The sequence below is a fragment of the Amblyomma americanum genome, unplaced genomic scaffold (genome assembly GCF_052857255.1).
Source record: "Amblyomma americanum isolate KBUSLIRL-KWMA unplaced genomic scaffold, ASM5285725v1 scaffold_12, whole genome shotgun sequence".
NCBI classification, from domain to species: Eukaryota; Metazoa; Arthropoda; class Arachnida; order Ixodida; family Ixodidae; genus Amblyomma; species Amblyomma americanum.
In genome coordinates, this window is record NW_027526484.1 from 60,307 (window position 1) to 88,189 (window position 27,883).

General features: G+C 45.2%; 1 protein-coding gene across 1 annotated transcript in view; it reads right to left on the bottom strand.

Annotated features, from left to right (window-relative positions):
- Nucleotides 1-11,004, bottom strand: part of LOC144111872 (DNA mismatch repair protein Msh6-like) — a gene marked incomplete at its 3' end in the record, with an annotated part of 64,678 nt that extends 53,674 nt beyond the window's left edge. The window contains exons 1-3 of the mRNA XM_077644900.1: nucleotides 10,704-11,004; nucleotides 5,859-6,036; nucleotides 2,685-2,842 (exon numbers count right to left, since the gene is read on the bottom strand). Coding sequence (XP_077501026.1) covers nucleotides 2,685-2,842; nucleotides 5,859-6,036; nucleotides 10,704-10,869 — 502 coding nt within the window. The remainder of the gene's footprint in view (nucleotides 1-2,684; nucleotides 2,843-5,858; nucleotides 6,037-10,703) is intronic.
- Between the last annotated feature and the right edge of the window lie 16,879 nt (nucleotides 11,005-27,883).

Below are 27,883 nucleotides of genomic sequence, written 5' to 3' on the forward strand. Positions count from 1 at the left end.
CCATGACTGTCCTATTTCCATCTTGGATCAAGCGAGAAACCATTTTCTCCCAACAGTTTTTGTAGCAGAGCCACGAAATAGACAGAGTTGGTAAGCTGCAGCATGCACGCCAAGAGCAATCAACTTGCACTAGGCCAAACTTCACCTCCTGAGCAGCCTCCAGCTCGTATGAATAAGTACAGAAGTGGAGCTCCTTCGCGGGCAAAAATCCCCCAATTAACACAATACGCACAAGAACGCATATTATGCCAATGTCAAGACGGCGCCACCTTGTAATCGAAGAAGATTTAAAAGCCTGTTTTTGCTAACAAATCACATGCACGAGGACACTATCGTTGCCTTCTTCCAAGTTCACCCTGTCATCATACCTAGTGAAATATAACTTAAATGTAACTTTCCTAGTCCACCAGCCCAAAAGTTTATGAAACTGAAATTTTTGTAAAGTTCAAAAACATGATCATCTCCAGAATTTGTCTGCGACAGATGAGCCAATGTGCAAAAGCATCAGTGACAATGTCGGCTTCACCACATAGATACACAACTGCTTATGGCATTATGTGTTGTGTATATATATACGTGATTACATATATGCGGCTGTCTGAGATGGGGAAAGACCTTTGACCTTCCATGATGCAAAGCTTCATCACCTGTGATCCCATAAAATGACCTCCATGAAATATGTATACCCATAAAATGTGTCCATGCGAGTGAGTGAACACGTCCACTTCTTTGTATATTTTAAAGCTGGCAATAATAATTGATGACATCACTGTGCATTATTTTTACCTCATTTACATGCCCATGAAGGTATCTATCTTGTGCACTTTTTCCCCTCTGTTTTCCTACCTAATTTATAAGGTTTGGTTTATTGGGGTTTAACGTCCCAAAGCAACTCAGGCTATGAGGGACGCCGTAGTGAAGGGCTCCAGAAGGGCTCGACCACCTGGGTTTCTTTAACACGCGCTGGCATCGCACAGCACATGGGCCTCTAGAATTTCACCTCCATCGAAATTCGACCGCTGCCGCTAAGATCGAACTCGCGCCTTTCGGGACAACAGCCAAAATCGCCATAACCACTGAGCCACCGTGGCGGCTAATAATTTATTATAAGGAAAAGCTCCTCAAGGAGTGATTTAGCAGTCCATGGTAGTCTGTAAAATCAATTTTGCTAGTACATGTTCACATTTCACAATTGCACATTCCACAATTTCACATTTCTCAAATCGAGTTCCAACTGAAATAAAGATGCTCATGCACAAACTGAGCAAGGCACTGATTCAGCACGGTCTGCGTGCAGCACGCCGGCAAAGCTTTGGGCACCTTTGAACATGGCTCGGGTACAAAATACAGTCGCCGACCGATTTTTCGGACAAGAAGGGACCCGAAAAATGGTCCGAAAAATCCATGAAGTACAAAAAATCACTTTATTGAGATGAAATCGGCTTAAAAATGTCACTGATTTTACCTTGCGGAAAATTTCTCTTGCTGGCGACGATTTGCGCCAAGGCTGTGCTTTCACTGTACACGCTAGACAGCAAGGTCACCGCATTTAGTTGGAATACTTCCCACGCTTCTTTGACGGACCCGGCGGGGCCATGTTGTCCACAACCCCAATGTGCACCACACCGCTCGTTAAACAAACGCAAAGATAAGGCACTTTTCTTTCAAAGCGGCGGAACCGCAGGACGCAATCACAAAATGGCAAACAGATGTAACTTCGTGAAGACTGAGTGTCACTTGGTCAATGCGGTCAGAGAAACCCAAGTGACGAAACGGCAAATGGCGAACGTATGAGACCCGCCGCGGTGGCTCAGTGGTTAGGACACTCGGCTACTGATCCGGAGTACCCGGGTTGGAACCCGACCGCGGTGGCCGCATTTCGATGGAGGCGAAACGCAAAGGCACTCGTGTGCTGTGCGATGTCAGTGCACGTTAAAGATCCCCAGGTGGTCGAAATTATTCCGCAGCCATCCATTACAGCACCTCTTTCTTCCTTTCTTCTCTCAGTCCCTCCTTTATCCCATCCCGCTGAGATGTGAGATAGCTCCGGCACAATTTCCTTCCCCCCAACAACCAATTTTCAACGTATGGGACAAGCGATAACTGCCTGCGACAACGTCGGCGACAAAAGCAAGTTGGCGGCTATGATAATCTGGCTGCCATCTCGAAGTGTCAGAGATCACAGGGACCTCTACTGGCAACAATGAGGTGCCGAATGTGTGTCAAGCCAAGCCAACTGCAGCATAAATCCACCTCAAACCAAGATGGCGCCTTTTGCACCGGCGAAAGAGCCGATAAGATGGCCGATTTTGGCCCGCAGGCGATGGAAATTAGTCCGAAAAATCGAACTTTCGGACTTTTGAAGTCCGAAATATCCATCGCGAATATGTATGCATTTCTATGGGGCGACTGACAGTGCCTCATCGAGGTCCGAAATATCCTACAAGTCCGAATTATTGGAGTCCGAATTACCCGTCGACTACCATATAGCAACAACTGACTGTAAACCACAAATTCTTGACACAAAAAGTTACAGTATCAGTCCCCACTCCAGCAAAATCTCAGTGAACTACTAAGACGAGCCCGTGCGTGCACCTGGCCGAGCTTGCCAAAGAGCGTAAAGTGACAAGAGCATGTGTGCTGGGAGCACCCTACAAAGCTGGGCAAGTGGAAACTCTACACACCCTCCTCGTGGTCTTCATAGGCGGGAAACAGCAAAACACGATCATCTGGGTCAATGGAGAGTGCTTTCTCTGCCTGCTCCACTCCTTTGTTCCAAGCAGGCTTAAACCACTGCGCAGGAACCTCAGGATGGCGAGCACCACTGAAGGGCTTGGTCAGCCTGCGTACATCAAAGGGCAGAGCATGTACACAAGCAGTGATGCAAAAAGATGTGACAGAGTGACAGAACTGTAGACCGTTAAGTTTGGAGAGGCAATGAAACCCTGCAATGTGCAGTGTCTCTAAAGGCAAACAGTAGAGGTGTGCAAATATTACTTTTTCCAAGTCTAATCAAATACAAATAGTGTAGTTTCGCTACCGAATAGAATACGAATTGGATATACCAGAACCAAATGGAATATGGAGAGAATACTCTTACTAATACTCAATATTCGTGCGAATAATCATACAGTACAATAGAATCTCAATAATATGATCGTGGTTGATACGAATTCGTAAAATGCTCTAGCCAGAGTGCACTGTGTGCAATGTACAGAAATTCGGATGTTACAGACAACTCCCCGCCTCACTGCGGATGACACGAATGTGCAAGCCACGACCGCACCCTCGAGCACCAAGTACTTGTTGCCCATACATCAACGATGCCAAGACCACCAGTCCCGCAATGCGCATCGCGAGTTGCGAGCGGCAGCGGGTGGTGCGTGCATCGCCGACGCCACAATCGCCAGTCGTGCGAGTGGTGACGCATGGTCATAAGTAAACCCCATCAGCCAAAAAATTCTGTGCAAATTCTACATATGAATTTTGTTCATTCTGGATGATACGAATATTTTTCATGACCCCGTGAGATTTGTATGATCGATATTCTGCTGTGCTGATATTCGCTACTTGAGTGAATATTCGTGCAATTTGAGCAGTTGTGCTATAACTTATGAAGTTAAAGTTGTAGCTGTTAAAGACAATACTACTAATCTCTACTAATGGGTTGAAGTACAAAGTAAGCTTATTAACTTTGACTGCCCAGTCATATGCTTAGGAAAATTACCTTTTGCTATTTATGACAAAAGAGAATAAGCCAAAGCCACAGCTCAGGTCATGAGACAGCTGACAGATACATATGAATGATAACCTCAGAGATTGAGCATCAACTCAGGGTTCGCTGAATTTGCCTAAGCCCCTCTGTGCTGTCCAGTTTTAAATGGCATGTGTGAGCACCGCGAACGCCCACCAAACGAATGGACTGTCTCGTGGCTCTGAATCCTTCATCCCGCCCATACTGATCGAGCAGGATGGCATGCAGCGACGGTGCGGGACCACAGTCGTCCAACAAAAATACGGTAGACCTTATTCGAACCTCGTGCCAGTTATTTGAGCAGTTGAGAACATATCTGATTCCTTTCAAATAATTTTGAACATACAGTAGAATCTCAATAAATGGAGATCAGTTAAACAGAATTTCCACATCAACATAACCCCAGCTTGAGGCTTGGTTTGTATTAAGGCAGTGTGAAAAAAAAATTTCATTAATCACAACCAAAATTTTCCCACCATCGGGTAAACAGAACTAAAAACAGAACCGAAACTGCAACTACAGAAAGAAACTGCCCGATTCTGATGCGTCCCCGACCCCAACGTGCAGTCAATTTTCATGTTCGAGAAAATAGAAAAGCACAGTTTGTTCATGTCTGCTTTCATGTTGCTCGCCGCTCTCTTGACGATCCTTCACTGTCATCGCGGCACGCACACATGTAAGCAGCATACACGTAACAACGCAATTGCAAGGCATGCAGTTGGAGTCAAACACAGGTCAAAGACGATAGCAAGGTGTGCCTTTCATGCTTTCCATACTCGTGTGTGGCACACCTGACTAACCTGGTAAGCAGCAAACCAGCCTTCCGGCAGTTCTGGATTCCGGCCCGACACGCACCCTGGACTCCGGAGGTTGCCAAATGTAAAGTCGCTAACTGGAAGTGTTCTCTCATACTACGTACTGCTAGTTAGTCTGGGGAAAGTGACCGCCACGGTGAGCGAGTAGATGAAGCGCAGTTCAAATTTTCATCAGCGAAACCAAACTGTAACAACTACTTTTTTTCACACACATGGAACTCAATGCATCCTGATGGAGCGGGCACTGGTAGAAAGCATGCTTACAGAGCACCCGTGGCCCGCCCGCCAAATTTCGGGTGGTCATTTTTGTGAAAATAGGCAGACTTTTACACGGCAATATATACACAGCTGGGCTTAACATCACCAAGGTGCCAATTATGCCTACAGAAAAACCTCTCCCGACATGCCAACAAAAGCCTAACACCATCTTGTGACAGCAACGACATTGGGCTGGTCGCAGCATGGTTTCAACTTTGTATCCAAATGTAAAGGCTGTTTCACATGCAGGTAACTGAGCAAATTGAGTGGGCGCAGCAAAAAATTTCCAACTTGCTGGAACCTTGTCACTTTGGCCGCTCAAACCGCTGCGGCCGCTCAAACCGCTGCGGCCGCCCGAAACAGGTCTTTACACTGCGGTGGCGGAAACCATGAGCGTTTCCGCTTGCATGTGACACAGGCTTAATGCGCATGCCGTTCCGAGATAGGTTTTCATTTAAAAAAAAAAGAAAAAGCGTTAAACTGAAGTGAATACAGTGGTTGGGAAAGCTCAATGCCATTGTGGTACGCATCACTGTTATCTGGTTTCTTTTTTTCAGTAAAGGCAGAAGACCCCTTCAGTGACAGCAATGTTCAGAACTGTTCCTGTGCAACTTCTCATGTCTGAGTATAATACCATTCAGGAAAAATAGCTGGAAGAGCTAAAATAAACAAATGTAAAACCTTTCTTCACTACTGCAAGTGGTTTTCCATTGTACTTCACTGGCTCAAGAGCAACTGTAAAATGAAAATTTTATACCTTTCTTTTATATCAAGTTTGTGCTCATAATCTGCCATTCTGCTCATTCTCTCATTAAATGTAACTCTAGATAAATTAAACATTTTCCTGGTCCCTTGAGGTTCCGTTTAGAGTCCAATGTGCACTTTTCATCCATTCTAATAACCGAATAGAAGAACATTTGATTTGCTATTCGAAATTTTTGAATATTCACACATCCCTAGCAAACAGGAATCTGTTGATAACTTCGCAAGGCAACGGACCTTGTGCTCACAGGAGAAGAGTGAAAGCTTACCTGATCCTAACCCATGCCCGAGACGGGGGTGACTCAAAGAATCGGACATGGACTAATGGCTGCTTGGCATGATCCCGCACGAAGGCTTTTCCTGATGGTGGTGCTGTCACCAGGGCTGGCCAGTAGGGGTGGCCCACTACCTTGGCCCAGACCAAGTCATGGAGACAGGGTGCCCCTCCTGCATGACGACCAACAGCGAAAATAAAAATCCTGGAACGCAAGTACTTCTGACACTAATTTTTTTACAAAGGGCAAGAGTATGTGTGAAAGAAAACCGTTTACTGGTGCAAGTGTGAGCTGATGATAAAATAATGTCACATAGCAGGATGTGCTGATGGAGGCAAATGGATAAGCACCAGCTGATAGTACAAACTTCCTACTGCATATGCATTTCATCATGGACGCTGATAACAAAACAGATTACCAAACACACTAGCAAGCATTTGCACTCATTTAAAAACATCAAACAAATTCATCTTGGTAAAAATAAATGTCGCAAGAAATGCAAAAAGCGTATGAGAACAGTCCTCGAAATTTCCAGTTACCAGAAGTTGACAAACTTCACCATGTCAGTAGCATTGCCAAAGATAACCAGAGAACAATGTTTCCACTTCTGAACAGTCTTATTTTATAATTTCAACTCCCCTGAAGTAGCGTACTGTAGGTGTCAGCACATGGCTTACAGATGACCATGCTACCACACTGCCAGCATTGCTCTGTGAAAAACTCTGAGGTCTCCAAGGTGACCTTGGGCATTTGTAAGAACAAGCCACATGCATGTCACTGACACAAAATGTAAATATGCATTCTTTTATGCTCACTGTAAAGCCCTTATGCTTTTGTTATTTTTTTACGCCGCACTATGGATTACTTCGTAGTGCAACACACAGCACATAAAGGAAGACGGGACACGTGCGACGAGGTAGACAGGACAAAGGTAATCAATCATGAGCCGAGTAAACACCACTAATGTCTTGCATAACCAATAACATGCTGTAAAAGCATCCTATTCCATGGCCTGTGCAATAAACTGACCAGACAAAGGCATGTTGACATGTTATCCATAAACCTTAGCAACTCATAAGACAAGTACACAGAGAAAAGAAACCTACAGGAAAGAACACTGGCTTAACACTGAACTCTTTCGATACTGCACCATATCGAACATATAATCCAAGGTTTTGAACATGCGACCAAAAATCAGCGCCCCTGGACCAGCTGTGCCATCTAGTTCATTTCTATAAAAAAATGTTTGGTTTTGTTCATTTTTTAGCTTTTAATGTGAGCGAGCATTGTGGAAAATTAAACTTTCACTGAATGCAGTGGAGTCTGTCGGTCATCATGGGGTCCATTTTGCTGTACACTCCTCAAAAGCAAAAGGCTACATTGCACGCTTCAGCTCGTCTCTATACGGTCTTTCTTTTTGATAATTATGAGTAGCAGTGATGAGTTTATATTCAATGATATTCAATAGTCGAATTTCAGTTCCGAAAGCAAGACTTCATCTCAGGGGCCCAGGACATGGCCCATGCTAACATCCAAGTTTCATTTTAGTGCTCACGTATTTTATGCGCTGCGTGCATTAATTCTTTAAGTGATGACAGTGCTTCACATTGTGCTTTAAAGCCTTCACAACCTATACCCAAAATATTTTACCAAATATGCCAGTAGACCTTTGATTATGATGATGTTGAAGAAGGCCACATATTTTTTTCCACATAACCTATTCACCACAAACTGGAAAAAAATGGAGAAAAGGAGGAACTGCAAGCTCTCCTATCAAAAAACAAAAGCAGAACTCAGAACAAATGTAATGTGCAGCATGTGCCAGATTTACCTCTGTTCCATGTCTTCACGTGACTGCCTTTCCAAGTGGCACAGCAGTCATGACCCCTAACTTGAAAGGCCATGACGGAAAGTGCAGTGTATTATGTACAATGCTGAAATTCACAAGAATGGTAGCTAAAAACATGTGCAAAGGTTTGTGTATTTCAGTATTTATTTTTGTAATCAACTTCCTGTTTCAGTGCGACCGCTTATTTTTGCTTTGCTTGTATTCTTTTCCTGTGTCGGCAGCACATATTTGGCCAACAAATTTTCAAAGCGTTTGCACACACAACTCTGAAATTTTCTTTTCTTTTTTTGTTTGGAAGTGTAATAAACTACAGTTCGATGCATTACAATGCACAATGCATATGACACTTCTTGAAGAAATAATTTTATTCCAAAACACTCAAAACCTGTCATTTTATAACCAACGATTATACACGCAGGGCCTTCTGTCATTAGGTTTTCTTTTATGACTCGGAGCCTCTTCCCGTGTGTTCCTTCATTCCCTATGTAACCATTGTTTGCACTGTTGTTCAGGTTAAACCAATCCTAAAATGCACAAATATTACATAATGTCTCCAAGTTACTCCAGAACTCAATTATTAGAGTAATTAATTTTTGCCTTGCGCACAAGCATACTATCCCTAAATGTACTGATCAGTAATTCCGCTAAGACCTTCACACCTATGTCACGCTGGCACTCCAACTGTGCATACTGTGTGAACATTGACAGGTTTGTGATGTGCTAATAGTGCCTAACAGCACTTGCCACTAACAACCCACTCTTCTTCCCCCTGCTCTCAGAACTGCCACTCATTGTGCTGTCAAAAAACATCCAACGCTGGTACATTTAAGTAATGAATGTACAGACATGGCCATAATATGGAACAGACTTCATCGATCAAACTCCTCTCATGCCATTCCTAGCCCAAACTAGGAAGCACTTAATACATATGCTAGCAAAAGCTACTGGTATATTCATGTACAAGCTTTAAGAACCATCATACTTTTGTAGATTGTGAGTTTCAACATCCCGACGAGACACACAGGCTATGAGGACTGGTGTAGTGGAGGACTCCGAATGATCAAAAAGCCTGCAGTGTCACTGAAGAATGTCACCGTCATTGCATAGCATTGCCAGTGCACATCATGTGCTCCGTCCCGCAGCACTGCCCGCCTGTCTAAGTAGCACAAATCCGTGGTTTCGCATTGATTCGAATGTAGTAAAACATTTTCTGTAGATTTTTTTTGTGCAGTAGATTTCAAAGTAAAAGGCACTTTCTGTTTTGCACACCAAGTTCAACATGCCTCATTTTCATTATCATGAACATTCCGGACTCTGTAGAAAACTAGATACTTTGCACCTGACGTCACAGGCACCATGGTGGTGAACCAGGCATATCTTCAGCAGTTCATGGTCAGAACAGGTTTCGATAAGTGGATTATAGAACCGCACACATTCTTACAGTGATGGTTCACCAGCATGGCAGCTGCTGTGATGTCGGTGGAAGCCATGTACAAAAAAAGAGTGAACCTGACAACTTAAAAATACGCTTATTAAAATCAGTTATGCTGCCCTCAGTTGGACACCTTGTCTCAATCTGTTTTTCTAGTTAAGCTGCAAGCTAGATTGTTATCGCTGTGAAGCCTCAGGCCAAATCCTCACTTAACCTTTCGTTGCCACTGTGGTGTCAGTGTGAGTAAAGTCACGGTAAGATTACAGGTTACTCCGAATATTTTTGGGTAGTTATAATCTTCAAACCACGCTTTACACTCTTACAGCATCATGGAAATACATGACTGGCAGTAATTACAACATGCATAAAGTTCCTAGTGGTGCTCTAATGTTGCATATGAATGGCTGCAATTGCAAGCAACACTGCAGTGGCACCTATATTTGTCTAAAATGAACAAACCCGGCTCATCTTCCGATCAAGTGCTCTACACATAGTACAAAAGTCTCCTATACACTGATATGCAAGTTCACCCTCATTCAATGAACTCACCACTTCCAAAGCCAAACATAGTTCCTGTTAAACAGATGCACAATTACAAGTAAAAAGAAAATTGTACCTTTTTCCGACTGGGCGTTTGAATAGCCACACTGTTAGAAGCTGAACACGAACACTGTTAAAGCCAAAAAAAAAGAAATCCTCAACCTTCCTTCCTTGGTTTTACGAATTAAAAAGAGCACCAGCTCTTATTACCTTTGCAATCAAAAATGGCACGTGTGGCTAGCTGTTCTACGCCTAACAACTTGACTTCCAACTACACGGAACCGCAGTCCGTCGATCCCAGCAACCTGACGCATTCATTTTCTTCGCCACAAGCGCATGTTTCCTGACAACTTCCTCAGCGCATTTCGTACAGATATCTTTATTAAAAATCGCTGCGGAGGAACCACACGGAATTTACTTTCCGAACTTTTTCTGTCTCCAATATCTCGATCAGAACAACGGTCTACGCACTCCATCTTCAGCAACCGCTGTACTAAACACGTGCATTGGATGCGCGGACAGCCGTAAAGGAATGGTTCGACAGCAATCGTAAGTTTTAGTTTATGTGGGTTTAACGTCCCAAAGCGACTCAGGCTATGAGAGACGCCGTAGTGAAGGGCTCCGAAAATTTCGACCACCTGGGGTTCTTTAACGTGCACTGACATCGCACAGCACACCAGCCTCTAGAATTTCGCCTCCATCGAAATTCTACCGCCGCGGCCGGGATCCAACCCGCGTCTTTCGGGCCAGCAGCCGAGCGCCATAACCACTCAGCCACAGCAATCATAAGAACGCATTCCTCACCCCTACTAGCATCAAGGAAAGGATGAGTATTTATAATACACAAACAAGAAAATGGTGAGACACTCGGACGGTACAACAGCCAAAGAAATCGCGCGCACTCCCCCTCCACCCGCCGGTCACAATTTCACGCACGAACAATCAATTGAGCCGCCCGCAAGCAAGCAAATGACAAGGCATGCGCGACGAAAAATGATTTGAAAGCCCGCTACGAGACCTTTCGATGACGACGTCCCATTTGTAATGGATTTCCCTTTTGGCGAAGTCGACTTTTTGCCTTCGGCGTCTATGGCTGGCGAGGCCTCGCTGTCTGTATTTGTCGGCGCTGCCTTGGGGTTGGGGTTCTTGGTAAAATAGTCGAACAGTGTGTTCTTCTTTGCCATCGCGTGTAATTTGTTGGGAAGAGACGAAGAGCGAACAGCGATCGCAGACTCCTGCGAGCGGCACCACACCGTTGAGCGAAACACGTGAAAAAAGACAAGAGCTCGCGCCGAAAATGGAAGGCAATGAAAGTAGGGTCCCTAGTATTGCTAGGGATCCTAATGAAAGCGCGCGAAACCATGGTTACCAACCGAATCTGTCCTTGCTTTGTACAGTTCATTATCTTTGTTGTTGTAAAACTATTTGTTATTAAAAAAAAAGCAGCAAACAGGTTCCACAGTGACAATTTCATGCGAGCTTTGTAGCAGTAAAAATACCAAATTTTGAACTATCATCTTCTCTCGATGGCGATGAGATATTGCCCGAGTTGTTCTGAAAAAATAAGATCCCAAATTTCTACACATTTCAAACATTTCCACTTTGTTTTTTATCACACTTCGTCTACGAAGTGGCTTCTAGCATCGATTTAAGTTGCAGCGAAATGCAGGCTTGCGAAAGAGTGGCGGTAACTCTGGTCGTGGATGCTCCCCGGACTGTTTCACATGTGGCGTGCTCGAAACTGTAGAGCATGTTTTATTGGCGTGCCCAGCATATGCTCGAGAAAGACTCATGTGAGCATCTACTTTGAAGTCTTGACCACCGTGCTTTTGACAGCAGGCCCCTCTCGGAGGATTTGATACTAGGCGCTTGGCCAGAGAGCTAGTTCGACAACTGAAGGCAACGCGGGCGCTCAGCGACACGGGCCTTGACTCGCGTTTGTAATGCAGGAAAATCTGCCTTGTCTTTTAAAGCGAAGCTGCGTACCTCTAGCGTCCAAAGTAAGTTTCGTGTCGTCGGCGTCGTCAGCAAAAGACGCCAGGCTAAAAACAATGCTACTCCAAGTCGAAATTTACTCAACAGCATAGAAATCGTATGGACCTCCTGCATGTTTGTGAACAAACGAGGTGGCGCTGCAGTCGCTAGCGAGCTCGTGGTAGGCAAAAGGTCGGGGAGTGGCGTCGCTACAGTGCTCTAGAATATGGGTAGTGGGTTCAGGGAGCGGCCAGCGGTGAGGCGACTTGTGTCGGCGATACCAGATGGCGCCACCAGAGCATGGGCTGTATGAAATGCGGCGCGCCGCGCCGTGGATGCGCGCTGTGCATAGAATCGTCGGAGAAATAAGCAATGCTCTGTCTTTTAAAACAGGTCCTACAAATAGGTCAAGCTGTACACAGATATTGTCGGCGAATCAAGAAAATTAGATGTAGTAGTAGCCAACAGCCGATAGCGCGGTGGTGCGGACGAGCGGCCCCGTTAATGCTTCGCAACGCTGATCGTGCTCTTTTGCAGGTACGGCTCCCATATTTCAACGTTAGTGCATACTAGTATTATCGCCGCCCATAGGAAAGGCTGAGTACAGGGAGAGGAGCAAACATTCTATCGATCATCGGGGTTATCCAGCGGCCAACTCGAAGCTGTCGGCAAACGTGGCCGAGTGTACTCCAGCTTGAGCCATCGGAAGTGTTTTAGTAGAGGGGCGGGGCAACAAGAAATTGGAATAAAAAAAACGCTTCACTTAAAGACCGTTGTGTGTACAGCGTACTATATGTGAATGCGATAATTTTAAGTGTGGTATGCATGCCTCTGTTTTGTAAAAAGGAAAGGAACGCCGACCAAAGGTTGTTGTTAAAAAAGAAGACGTTCTGGCTTCCCTATGGAAGCCTTGATAACTCTGATCAAGGCTTCCGTAGGGAAGCCGAAACGTCTTTTTTTCTAAAAACCGGCGTTCCTTTCCTTTTTAATGAATCTTCTACCTGACCGGACGAGTTTTCGTCGAACTTTAGATTTCATGCCCCTGTTTTAATTGTTGTTTTGATGCATGCATTTTTTTCATCAAAACGAAGGGTCAATTGCCGCCGATGTATAAACGCTGATGAATGCAAGACAAGATAAAATAACTTTTATAAAACAAAGCACTCCTTTATTGCAGCGCTCCAACTATGCACAGTGTGAGACATATTCTTGAATTTCTCAAAGGAATGCCGTGTTTTCTTGTTTGCACAGTACATTTAGCCGCGCGACTATGAGCACTTGCCCATCTTAGTATGAAGCTTCTTTTTCCTGCGAGCTTCTCGCGACTCATTGATTGATTTAACATAAAAATGCAGCCTTGTCAAAACATAAAACTTGAGAATGCTGACTGTGAGCGCTTCTGAGTGCTGGCTGCACCCTACACCACATGAAATCTGAGATTTTCCCAGCACCATAACATCTACTATGCTGTTACTGCACAGCTTTTCCTGACTAAAAAAGTTGTGAAAAGGTTTTCCAGCCTTCTCACCATCAAAAAAAAGCACACGAGACGGGTAGAGCAACCCTCCTTTGTCACAAATTGCAGTAAACTCACTGTCCTGGCTTTCCTCATTTGGTGCCTGTAGAAGCAAGTTTTTGCATTCGACACAGTCATTGCGTGCAATGAACTTGCGCGCTACATAACCTGCCATGTAGCGTATTAGCCGGTCATCGCTGTTTTCAATAACATAACCGCTGTGATCTGGAGATATTTGGCGTAGTTTGCCTTCAGCCAATGAGAGATTGCCCGACTCTATGAGTTTGTCAATGTCTTCCTCTGCAGTGTTGGCATTATATGCGTCCAGCAAGGAACTAAGTGGCTCATTGCTGTCGGCGTTGCCTGATCTCACTACTCTCGCTAGATTGTAAAACGAAAGACAATTCACTACAATCAAAAATTGGGTTGGTGTAGGGTGATCGTTAGATCCACAGGACTGCCTAACTATACCGAAAAAGTTCTCCAATGGATCCTGACTCAAGCGCGATGTCATTAAATACTTAAAACCCTGTGTACTCAGGAAGTCCAATAGTTCGATGGTGGCAGTAAGTGTGACCTTAAAGCTAACTGCTGTTGACAAACTTATGAATCCTGCACCGTTTGCATGCGTTTCCCACAAGGGTCTTGGTCGTTCGCCAACACGCTACTCTCAGTGTCAATGCCCGGACACCTCGATTCCTTGTTAACGTCGGAAGCATTACTTTGTGGTCTTTTCGCTTCATTAGGATATGTACTTGTGCTTTTCCTCTTTCTAGGTGGCCTCTGTAGCGGTGTTTTCTTTGACAGATAGCTCGGCGCGTTCGGCAGCAAAGTTGGCACCGCATCGGGTAAAAGTTCCGGCTTTCCACGCGGGATGCGGACTTCTCTGCCGTCAATAATGTGTATAAAGTCCCTCACAATGCATGATGGCTCGAAATGTAGCTCACACACACAGCAGGTTTCGTCCAAAACCTTATCTTTTCGATGAAGGTTGCTTTCCCACTGCTTCCGTCGGTTCTCATCCTTTGGCACAGCGAAGAGCGACGGCTGATCGCCTTTCGTCCACTGGTATCCCGTTTTGCACCAGGGAGCAAAACAATGCCGTTGACGCCGACGATTCGGCATGACCGTAGTCTTAACGCCGCGAACTCACAAAGAGGAAAAATGCACCGCACAAAAAGAAACAAACAGCTGCAGGCAGCTTGGCGGGACTGCTAGCCGCGGGCGCGCCGAGCCTACAGCCCACGCTACAACAGCGCCACCGCTTACTTCCGGGACCTGTCGACACTCGCCGCCTCACCGCATCGCATGGAGTGCGCCGGCTCCTGAACCCACTACCCATATTCTAGAGCACTGTAGCGTCGCGGATAGGTGTTGAGTGCGGGTTTTCAAGGTTTGTAGGCGCGTTTCCAGTTTCTGCGAATCATAGCAATGGTCGATGCTTCCAACTTAGTAATTTGTTGAAGTACACGAGCTCGCGTTGGCCACGTGCGGCCTATAAAGAGAAATAGTTTGCCACTGTATTGTATATGTGGTTAGTAGTAAACATGACTAGAAAGCGTTCCTGCCGTTTATTTATGCGCAAGGCATTGAATAAAACAAGTTTTGACACTCTGCACTAGCCGGAATGATTTTACTTCGGGACAATAGTGAGGGGAAGTGCTGGCCTTGTTTCGTCGGAGCAGACGTGCGCTCATCGTCTGCTGACATATGTACGTGTCGCGCTGTGCGAAAAGTGGGGACAGCGTCGTGTCCCTGATCTCCTCTGTCTCGCTTAGCGCTGTTTTTAGCCGCATGACCACGCACCAGCCAGGCCGACTTGTCCTCTTGTTAAGCTGGTCAATTTGGTGAAAATTTTTGATTTCTAGAATTATTTCTTTCTTAGCCCTGAAGTCTAGTTTCGTGACGAAAAATTATAGCAAAATATTGAGTACAAATTTATAAATTACGCTTTTTAGAAGTGTGGTCGTCAAAAATTGTGAGGTAATTTCTTTGATTTCAGTGCCGCATTTCTTTGACCAAAGCGAAAGCGAAGATGCCATAAACTTTAAGGTTCGTTTTGTGACCTCTCACATTTTCTGCGACTGGATCACTCACCTTCGTAATTCGCATGAAAATCAAATGATTCCATTTGTCGCAAACTATTCCTGAGACGTTGAGGAGCGTAATAAACCTCTCGATTTTTTTCCCTACACGTGCAGTACTGTGTTAGTTATTTCTAAGAAACGTTTTCATGTAACTATGCATGCATAAGTACTGATCATATAGAAAAAGAACTAATCGCGTCATCGTACAGAACAGGGGTTTATGTACATGCTGGCATAAAAAAACTGCGCACTATCTACTCAATTATTTGAGACCTTGGGGGGACTTGACGACGGTGTTAATTATAATTACCCAGAACTGCACCAGGTATAGCTATAAATAAAAGGAATTACTGAAACTAGCGTAGGAATTTGGTATTTGCACCAAGTTTAGTTACATATCGCATGCATGAATAACGAAAACACTTTTCATTGCCGCGTCCCCTCTCAATCTCGCCACGTGTCTGTTAGTAGCACTCCTGCGGCTGCTTCTTTCCAAACAAGCTTCGCGATCATGTACTACCTCATGAAACATGACACATGCATGATGCAATGAAAAAGCATATGGCGTTTAGCATACTTAAGGTACGCTATTCTAAGCACACCAACGCGACCGCGCAAGATTGACACAACTTACCAGACTTCTTTCTACTCGAATGAAATAATTACGTCGTCATATCAAGAAACAGTTTCAAGTAAATATTAAATGTCATAAAACGCGCCATTAAAACATGGTGTGCTATTAACAAAAAAAAAACGCATTCCTTGGGGGTGAGTGAACCTGTCGGCGCCCCGTGCACACCGGCTCAAGGTGATAAGTACGTGTGCAGCTGCATATGTCTTTTTTTTCCTTGAGCAATTATTAGCCTACTATCCTGAAGTTAAGGTGAATGAACGCAGTAACTTGCATGCTATTAAGTGCATTGAGTGGCAGTGCCTATCGAATCCCAGACTTCGCGCTTTACTACCGTGGCCCAATGCCTGTTAGCCAGTTTCCGAATGCGGCATTTATGCGCGAGAAACCTATCGAGGCTAATTTAATATTTTTTATGCTACTACGCGGATCCAGCTGTGACGCAGCTGGTCAATACATGCTGCTTCTGCAGTTCACAGGCTTGAAGCAGCCACCGGTAGCTGCGGCAGCTGCGGTAGGCACGGGCAAGCGGAATCTGTTTTGCCTACCATGCGAAAGTCGCTGCTAACATCAGCGCCACCGCATCTTCGTGACGTCGCGGGGTGAAGGAGGTCCATAAAAAACAAATTAAAAATATTACACATAAAAAAATAAACATCAAAACTAAAAATATATAAATAGTAGATCTCCTTTGAAATCATGCATGCAGCCTACAGCTCAGTACTCGTTTTTGTTAAGAAAAAACAGAAAACAAGCATTAAAACCACATTGGGAACACCGTTTCACCATTGCAACTCAACCAAACACCATTCATTGTTTATGCATCAATTCAACATTAGCAAACAATATCTCTGCAGTTAGAACTGAAAATCTCTGTGTATAATCATACTGATCATAAAGCAGTTGTGAATGTCATTGCATGTGAAGTAATAAAGGGTATTATAAGTACATTTCACTAATCTCTGGTTTCACTCTGGTTTTACAGCTTCGCTGTCCAACCACCTTCGCAGTGTGGATTGGAGTCTCCCATCATCATTATCCCCAATCGTGACCCTCCTTTTTCTCCTCTTCCCCTTCCCCAGTGCAGAGTAGCTGGCCAGATATTCATTTTTCCGGCCAACCTCTCCGCCTTTCCCAACAATAAGCCCTCTCCCTCCGCAACGTACATGCTTCAACCCTTTTGACGAATAAAAATTGGAGGGGAGACTTAAGCACCGCCCTAAAAGCTGGTTCACATGCAAGCGACTGAGCGGCATGCCGGAGCGAAAATTTCCAATCTGTTGGAACCTCACTGCTCGCCGCCGCGACGACTCAAAACAGGTTTTTGTGCCGCGGCGACAGGATTCGCCAGCGTTTTCGCTTGCATGTGAAACAGGCTCAATGGGCGAATGCCCATATATGTGGAATTGCTCATTATCTACATCTGTAGATCCTGCAAGTCCTCGTACACTACTGGTGCAACGCAGCTGTGAAAATGCTAACTGGTTCAACTGGTTGAAGGAACAATTCCCAGTTGATTCCAGTTAGTTCCCACTTGGCTCCCAGTTGATGCCAACTGGAACTCAGCTGGGAATTGTTCCTTAAACCAGTTGGCCAGTTAGCATTTTTACACTGCGATGGCAGGTGCTGCCATCAGTGAGACATGCAAGACTAGAGCAACCTCTTGCAACCAACTGCCACCTTGCCACATTGGGCAGTTTGCTCACAATCCAGTGGGCAGGTTGCGACGACACCACAAGGCAATGAGACTCTAGATAGCCCACCTAGGTTGCTTTTGTGTAGATTTTTTCGTGACTTTTTCGCTCGCGGCCAACCATATTGGCTTTTCTGTGACATGGGCACCTTAATGCGGTCGCGTCAATACTATTCATGACCGTGCAGAAGCATTAATGGCACTCAATATTGCAGCTCTTCCTCTGTTCAATAAAGAGGCCAATATCTGGTTCTATGCAATGACATGGCCATTGGTCAGCTATCAGTAGTTCTCCAACTTTAGCCACCTATGGCTACCTTCACATAATTCACACGGTTTTCAGCCCTCTGGTTCTCATCATAACCTACCCGTTTTTACCTGCTGTCAGATGACAAGATTCATCTGAGCGCACGAATTAAGTACCTTCACGTCATGGCGTTTGTCCCAATGGCACCTGATATATGGAAAGGATTAAAAAAAGATGTTTAAATGGACAAAGACTTACAAGGGCCATGAGAATAGCTACAGTTGGGTGGCCAAACAACACCAAAGCCCTGAACGAACCAGCAATACTGTATACTGGTCATTCGAGGCTGAACTTGCAGTTTATGAAGGTGTGTTGTTCAGGAGTGACCAGCTTGCAATTTCGAGGTACTGGAGAAATAGGGTCCCCAAGAATTAAAAAATATGCACAAAGGTCATGTCAGGATAAACAGTAAACTCAAGAGAGCCAGGGAAATGGTATACTGGCACTCAAGAGAGCCAGGGAAATGTATACTGGCCTGGTATGAATGCTCATATAAAGAACCACATAGAAACATGCCCAGCATGCCAAGAAATCATCAATAATTCATCACGTGAGCAACTCCTCATAAAGGAAATACAAAGCCTTCCTTGGGAAAGAATTGCACCAGGCCTCTTGAAGTTCGAAAACAAAACCAACCCACATTCTCGTAGACAGGTTCTCTGGTTCAGACTTTAAGACATAATGGTGAATCATCACAAGTCATAGGCACCACGAAAGAATGGTTTGGAAACTCATGGAGTTCCCAAGATACTGGAAATCGACAACGATGCGATCACCAAGCAGCTCCTCGATCAGGCCTCCGAACTGGCATTTCTTTGCCTGCTGTCTCGCTGCCATCAGGAACTCGATGAAAGGCTCAACTTCCCTCTACTTCATCTGGATGAACTAGTAGCATTCATAGGCATGGTTTAAGTTTGGAGTGAAGTCCTCTTTGACTCTATTAGCGATCCCTTAGTAAATACTGTGTAAGCAACAGATAGTAAGCTGATCGGCCTGTAATTTTTCAACTCTTTGGCGTCTCCTTTCTTATGAATTATGACAACGTTAGCATTCTTCCATGCTTCCGGTACGTTCGAGGTCATAAGGCATTACGTATACATGGTGGCTAGTTGTTCTAGCATCATCCCCCCTTCCTTACACAGATCTGCCGTTACCCGATCCTCACCATTGTTTACCCCCTTTACATTATCTCCTTTACTTCCTCTTCCGTTACTGACGAGATGACGCATTGCTGTTTGCTGCTGTCTCTCTCATTAACACTCTGGTTACATTCACTACTATATAGATTTGTATAGAGCTCTTCAGCTACTTTAACTAATTTTCTCTTCGCCGTGTTTAGGCTACCTCCGTTTTCTGGAGCATGCTCGATTCTCTCCATATTAAACTTCCTTATATCGGCTACCCGCCCCCTTGCACTTATTTATTAACTTCGATAGCCCTCCTAGTTCTATTCTGTCTCTAGGGCAACCTTAGACTTCAATCAAGCAAATGATCAGGCAGGCTTTCGTAAAGGATATTCCACAATAGACCATATTCACACTATCAGTCAGGTGATAGAGAAATGCGCAGAATATAACCAACCCCTATATATAGCCTTCATTGATTATGAGAAAGCATTTGACTCAGTGGAAACCTCGGCAGTCATGCAGGCAATGCGAATCAGGGTGCAGAAAAGCCTTATGCAAAAATGCTGGAAGATGTAGCAACTGCGCAGCTACTATAGTCCTCCATAAAGTCAGCAATAAAATTCCAATAAGGAAGGGCGTCAGGCAAGGAGACATGATCTCGCCAATGCTATTCACCGCCTGTTTACAGGAGGTACTCCCGAGGCCTGAATTGAGAAGAGTTAGGGATAAGAGTTAATGGGGAATACCTAAATATAATCTGTGTTTCACTGATGACATCGCCTTGCTGAGTCACTCAGGAGATGAACTGTAAAGCATGATCAATGTTTTAGACAGGCAGAACAGAACGGTGGGTCTAAAAATTAACATTCAGAAAACCAAGTATTATTTAAGTCTAGCAAGGAAACAACAGTTCATTGGTAGCGAGGTGCTGGAAGTGGTAAGGGTACTTAGGGCAGGTAATGACCGCTGATACGGATCATGAGAGGGAAATGACTCGGAGAATAAGAATGGGGTGGAGCGCATATAGCAGGTTCTCTCAATAGCAGTTTACCAATATCCCTCAAGAGAAAGGTATACAACAGTTGTATCTTACCAACAAAGGAGTAAGCCGGGCTAGTTGGTACATTCTTTGCATTGAAACAACGCAGCAGACGGGACCAAGAAAAAAAGACACACACACGGGCGCTGTGTGTGTGTGTCTTCCTTTCTTGGTCCCGTCTGCTGCGCTGCTTCCATGCAAAGTATCTTACCAGTGCTCAACTGCGGGGCAGAAACGTAGATGCTAACGAAAAGGGTTCAGCTCAAGTTAGGGACAACGCAGCGAGCTATCTGAAGAAAAATGATAGGTGTAAGGTTAAGAGACCGAAAGCGGGCAGAGTGGGTGAGGGAACAAACGCGGGTTAGTGACATCCTAGTCGAAATCAAGTGGAAGAAATGGGCTTGGGCAGGGCATGTACTGCGAAGACAAGATAACCGCTGGTCCTTAAGGGTAATGGAATGGATTCCACGGGAAAGTAAGCGTAGCAGGAGGTGGCAGAAATTAGGTGGGCAGATGAGATTAAGAAGTTTGCGGGCATACAGTGGGTGCAGCTTGCAAAGGACAGGGTTAATTAAAAGACATGGGAGAGACCTTTGCCCTGCAGTGGGTATAGTCAGACTGATGATGATGCTCTTTGAACATTTGCTTTACAATGTCAAGATTTTTCTTATCACCATAGATAAATTTGCAGCCTTATCCTTGAGTACAGAAGTCAGACTTCCACTGATCCCTTAATGCAGTGTTGTGCACATGCCTTTCAGCATGATCTTAAAATACATCCCCAACAGGCATACTCATGGTGGCTGGATAAATGCACACAGCTTGAAGAGCTGCTCAATGCTTATTTCTTTACAGCTTCTTTGACTGGTCACACTGATGTACGAAGCCCAATTTGACTGAGAAAAGAGATAAAAAAAACAGGCGGTTTTTGTGCTCGTTATTAGTGTATATTGTGCCACCTGGTACAGGATAAAATACATTTGAAAGATAACGAGATAAACTGCCTACATATTGAACCTTGCTAGTAACAAATGTATAAGTGCGCCATCCAGTTCTTTATTGACGAGACATTTTGTATTTCAAGGGCATTTTGCTTACATTCTTATGGTTCCCTGTTGTTTCCAGACATTTTTGTTTCTTTTGCCTACAACTGGTTACCATTATCGGTGTATTTTGAATTTTTTGTTGCTTGACCATTGGCCTTGTGGCATTTTTTTTTCGTTTTTGAAATTTACTTCGGTGCCTGTTCATATCTTGCATTGTTTCCTTGAGATAAGATTTTTTTCGGATAATGGCACTATTGTGCTTTGTTTTTAGGGCAACAGCTGCACAGGGCATTTCCTCTAGAGTAAGCAGCATTGTCAATGAAGTTTGGTTTGGTTTTATGGGGGTTTAACGTCCCAAAGTGACTCAGGCTATGAGGGACGCCGTAGTGAAGGGCTCCGGGAATTTCGACCACCTGGGGTTCTTTAACGTGCATTGACATCGCACAGGACACGGGCCTCTGGAATCCCATACTCATCTGCTGGCCAATAAAAATGCTAGTCCGGAAGGGCATTCTCAAAAGTCAAGTGGTCGAGAAGTGCCTGACCCGTGGACATTACAACAGGTGCTTGCATGAACCAGAAAGCAGCACAACTATTGCTGCACTTCTTCGACATGGAGGAGCGTGTGAAATGCGGAAAATATTTTACTAGGTGCATGCACACATGTTCATATCGACGGTTAGATCGTTTTATTCGCCGTGCACTCAAAAAACATCCACTTAGTCAAATATTGAAGGGAACATTAAAGGGCCACAGAAAGGGGTGTTTGAGCTTGGCTTTAAAATGTTTGCAGTATGTAGAGTACAGGCGACAAACCGTCCATGCTGCGCACGAGACCACAAAAGCAAGTGGGAAATTTACAATACATTTTTAAAAATTCCCACTTTCGCACCTCGCGGCTACGCGCAGTGCCGGGCTTCCACTCGGAAACCTGGCATACGACGTCATGTCGAGCAAGGGACGTCAGCAGCCAGGGGTTATCATTGCTTGAAATGACAAAGGCCACTTTTGTGCTTATCGTTTTTGCATCACTATACTGTCTGTGACCATTTTTGCACTGTTTTAACATTCCACACGAATTGACGAGTTCCTAAAGAAGAATTTAGTCCGTTTCATTTTTGCTCGAGTTGATGCGTGTGGCTATTATGTGCTATGGCATAACTGTGTTGCATAATGAGCTTTTGGATCACTATAACATGCCTATAATGTTCTCTTCGGCTTCTCATCAGCTTCACTTTCACCCCTTATTCTGCAGAAAGATAACTTGACAAGGTAGTCGTGCTTTTGGTTGCATTCTTGGCACAGTTTGTTGACTAGAATATTCATATTATTTGATATGTACTTCATAAGTTATCCTTGCCGGGCTTTGTGTCACGTCTCACTGCATGTTCACATCTGTTTTCGCTCTGTTCATATGATACAGTCCATATGACCACAATCGCAAATCTGTCCGAAACCCAAAGGCACCCATGTGCTGTGCAATGCCAGTGCATGTTAAAGATTCCCAGGTGGTCCAGCCCTCCTCTACGGCACCTGTTTCTTCCCTTCTTCTCTCAGTCCCTTCTTTATCCATTCCCTTCCGCCAATATGCGAGACAGATACTGAGCCATTTCCTTTCCCCAACAGCCAATTCAATTCAATTCATACAAAAGAGTGCTCTGGTAGCACAGCTTGTGTAAGTGTACATGTGCACATGAGCATCGCAGTACTCTGACTGTACTTGAAACCAACACAACTGGACCTACACTTAGCAGCAAGTAAAGGGCCTGGTATGCACACTGGATGGCCACAAGCATGATTTATTTATTCCTCATATGTCAACTGCAGCACCTGCCCACCCGATAAACTGTAACAATTTTCCTGGCCTCTTGACCTGTGAAGATAAAAGAACAGCGACAGCCTTGAAAATCACAGAAACAGTCACTTCACTGTCAGAACATAGAACAATAATTGACTAAAGGTACAGGCAACAAAGGATTAAATGTGTGCCTTTACAACAACCTACTAAATGGGTGAAGTTAAGCAACTTCAACCAGAACTGAGAGTCAGTACAAAAATTTTAAAGGCCACTAGAATGCCTGCACAGCTACATCTTTTCTCTAGCTAAATACTTGAAACTCATTAAGTAGGGGATTGTATCAGCAGTCCTAACAATGTAGAGGCAAAAGTGCAGTCGAATTGTTCTTGGCAGTGAGATCATGCTTTATTTACAAATCTTCCAGATAATCGTATGTAATTCTTGCACCACAGTAACAGAATTTTTAATAACATGCACAGTGCAAAACATGATAAGCTTGACATATGTTTCTTTTCCCAACTTTTCATCTCCCAATATACATGACAAAGTCTGTTGACTTTGTTCAGAAATGCTTGAACTGCTAGGTTTAAAAATTGACAGCAGCCGGTTGTTTGCTTTAAAGGGACACTGAGGAGAAATTGAAGTTGGCTTGTATCGATAGAATACCAGCTCCTGATCACAAAAACGCCACTGTTACTGAAAACAAAGCTCTTGTAAGGTAGAGAATAGCAAGAACCAAAATACAGGTATCGCCGCCACAGGCCAATCTCGCAAGTACAAGCGTGGCGACGTCATAGGATAAGAGACGCCACCTTGGAGGAATTTTCTTTTCTACGTGTGCCGTGAATCTCTGAGGCTAACAAAGGAAGGTTTCGCAGTTTAATATTGAAGTAAGTTTTGTTTTAAAACCAATAGTGCACTTTTATCACATAAGAAAGGCAGACAAAAGACAACCTGAACGTTGGAAGCAAAGATAACCGATGCTTGGCGGCGCCACAGGAGGCCAGGAGAGTCGATTTTTTATGGCGCTTCGTGTCTATGAGGTTTGCGTGCCCTGTGGTTTTGTTTTTGACGCGCCTCGATGTACAAGTGCCGAACAGCAGAGGAACTTTAAGTGCCGCTTCAAGTGATAGTTAACCTTTGAAGGAGCCTGTTAAGGCTGGTCAGATGATCGCCACGGTCGCTGAAAAACTATGATGGCACGATGGTCGGTGATCGTACAAGGCAGTTCGCAGTATAAAGAGCATTTGTGTCTTCGCACGCTCGCCCAGCGAAACATTCCCGGCTGTGCCAGTCAACTTCAAACTACTTAACGGAAATCGTTTATTAGGGACGGTAGACAAATACAGGGCAGTTAAGAAAAATTTCTGATGGCCTAGCTCTGTTTGGACAGGATATACGTAGCGAAAGCGCGGAGGTTTCTACATTGGAAGAGAGTCCATTAACTACATGCGCCTTTATGGATGACGTTGCATTGAGCCGTTGTGGCGGAGTGGCAGCGTCTCCGCCTCAAACGCCAAAGGCCCTGCCTCGAATCCGAGCCTCGGCACAGGATTTTTTTTTTATTCAGTGAGTGGGCGGGGGGTTTCAGTGGCTCCCATAGATGCCGCCACCGAATGCGTTGGTTAGCGGTTAAGCGCAGGATCTGTTAAGGCGCGTTTTGCTCCGGTGTAACGCGTGCGCGCTGCACGGCGACGTCACGTCGGCTAAAGCGAGACCCGCCAACTGCGCTTGACTGCCGACGCGTTCGGCAGCTTCGGCGCACTCTGACCACACTGGCGAGGACTTTGAGCATGTCTATTTCGCACCGAGTGCGCCAGCCGCCGCCGGCTCGGCCAGACTGATTCGGCTCCGCGGCGAGGTGCGCGTTGTGACATAATTCAACAGCTTCGGCAGTTGAGCGAAGCTGTTCTTTTCGAGCTCTCGGCTAATTTAATCCATTCACAGTACACATCTGAAGGTACATGCAAGTGGGTGAGAGAACCCGATCCAGTGGACCCATTGGATCTAGCGGAAGCCGTTGAAGCGTCGTGCGTCGGCATTAGTTTCAAGCCGCCAACTTTAAACGCGTCCGCCCTTGAGCACCCATCCGTTTTTTGTGGCAAAAAAAAATAAATAACTTGGCCCTTGCAACCGTGGGAGACCTCGACGCTGCCTGCTGTACCGTGCAACTGCGCCGTTCAAGGAATCACAATCCGTTGGCCTCAAAGCACCAGCCAGCCTCCGATATGCGCAACGCGCAGACCTTGTCCTGTCCCCTCGCGACTCCCCGCACTGGGGTTATGATATTTTGTTTGCTGCGGCTGCTCACAACGGAAGCCGGAAACGACTTGCCGGCGCCTAACCTAACCATGCTCCCTCAAAAGCATCGCACGCTCTGTGGGGCTGAAGTCGCTGAAATGCAGGCCGGGGTTTTTGCGAAAACTACGTCGGGTTCTGGAACGGGAATCCATCGTAACGCTCGCAAGGCGCCGGTGCAAACGTAAACGAAGTGACGGTAGCGACCCCCGATAGATGCCTTCAACGTGCGGCGGCGGTAGCTTTCATTTCGGCAGCTGCTAGACCGCACCGCTAACGGGCAGAAATCACGGAGTCTGCGTTGACGTCACGTCATTCCGTCCTATGACGTCATAAGAGTTCTCCGTGACGTCATAAGAGTTCTCGAGTTTGAATCGGAGCGGCGGGAAAAACATTTTCAACTTCGAATCGAAATTTCTTTGAAATAAATACATCTTTCGCTCCCGGACAAGCGGCAACAAAGCCATGAAATGCCGAACTATCAGATTTTGCTAACAAAAAAAATTGATAGAGCTCTCCTCAGTGTCCCTTTAAGTAACACTTTAGCAAAAGGTTCAAGGTAAAAAATGCCAACTGATAGCACATCATTCACAGCATTGCGCAAAACTGTCGAGTGCTTCCTTATGTCTGAAGTGCGCTTCAAAACATGAAGGGGGTTGTGTCACATTATGCCTGCTGTCTTTACCAGCCCCGATGAACTTAAATCGCTAGTGGCCACATATGTCAGAAGACCAAAAGAAAATGTTGAGTTTAAAGATGCATGTCAAGGTTTCTGTGCTTGGTGCAGTGGCATTATTTATAAAATCCCACTGCCCTGTGTCAAGATACACATGGGCCAAGTCAGGATATGCATGAACGAACAGGCTGGCAAACAATATTTCCAATACGTCTTGCTTTAGTTTCGCGCAGTGAAGGTTCTTGTATTCAATGTAATGTTTCTTTAAGTGCCAGTGGTGCTCATTTTTTTTTGTGTGTGTGCTGCTATTCTAATGGGAAGCAAGGCAAACACCTAAGAACAGTCGTAAGGCAATTTTTGCCTGCCTGTGGCATGCTGCTGTCCGAGAAGGTGAGCGCAAGCAACTTTAAATTTAGACTCGGTCTGTGCGCACGACGTCGTGATCTTGCGCCGGAAAAGGTATGCGCACGACGCGACCTTAGCGCCCTCAGCGGCAGTGGCGGCAGCGCCGGCGCGCGCTCGAAGAATGTTCGGCTCGGCCGCCGCGACTACTCAAATCGGCGCAGCGTCGTGAGCTGCTGCTGGCGGTGCAATCTGTAAATAAAGCGATGTGCGGTGGCAATTCTTTTCCGCTTTTACGGGGGTACCCGAATTGCTGGCAGCGAGATTCGTGGCAGTTGCGCTGAAAAGCACAACGCCGTGCTCGTGCCGTATTGCCCCGAGTCAACTCACACAGCTTACAACAGTAATATACCCCGACTCTAATCGTCATCGGGCTGACTCGCGCGCGGGACTCGATCTTAGGTTGGTGCTCTCCTTATCACATTTAACAGTTTAACAGCAGCTTATAGCTGTTTTTCTAGCAGTGCTACATTCTCTGTTCGGCGAAGTGGCTGCCTGCCTGGAATCGTGGAGCCATGTGAAGTGCGCATGCTACTTTAAGTTTTGAAGACTGTCACGTAAGTTCTAGTAGTTCAAAATGAAAAAGCATAACCAGGCATGCGAGGAAACAGTGGTAAAGTAGAACTACAATTTTCCGCCAATTTATCAGGAGGAACAATAATTACTTCTTCCCATTAATTATGAAAATGATTTACATTTCCAGCTGGAGAAGTAATACGGAGGACACGTTTCTCAGCTCAAAGTTCCACGCCAAAAATAACACCTACACCAGCTGGAAGGCTATAATTTCTAGCTGTAACTTTTTTTTTTTCACAGGTGCTGTTGAAGGAAAAGAGTGGTTTTCAACAGCTTTGATTACTTCAGAGTACAATGAGGCCTAATTGCAAATTGCTTCTTTCTCTTGCTGTCGAATGTCCTTTGCTGAAAACAGATGCCATCTACAGATGCACAAAACACTCGTCGATAACACAGCCGCATTGTCAGCGAACAGCACTTGAGGACGAAAAAAACACGAAAAACCGAGCGCACGCAGCCTTCAACTGAACTTCCGAACGCCGGCCATATTTGATGTTTACTCCAGTGCGGCTCGCGATCGGCTTTGGCTAGATTTGGCTAAATCCAATTGATATAATCAACTGTGCTGTACCAAAATCAATCATTGGCGTTGGTTGAGGCGTGGAGGCTCGCTCTTTTTGTCGTTGTTGTAGCGCAAATTCGCCCTTTGCAATTTTGGACTTCATGTACGCGAAAACTCACGCGAATGCGAAGACGACGGTTGGCGTTCGCTCCGTTGCCCACCGGCCAAGCTCCATGCGCGAACGCGAAATGGCGGCGACGATCAGTGTTGCTGGCATAATACACCGCAAAGCTGTTTGCGCCTATAACAAGAGTCACATTATGTGCAAAGTTTAAAATTTTGCGCATAAATTCAAAATAAAATGTGTATACAGCTTTGCCAATTGAGTATAGACTGTTTAATTGAACACTCACGTAACCTTTTGGCACTTGGTTGTGGAGTTTGTTTTCGGCTGTTTTCCCCGGCCCCGCCGCAGTGGCTCAGTGGTTAGGGCGCTCGACTACTGATCCGGAGTTCCCGGGTTCGA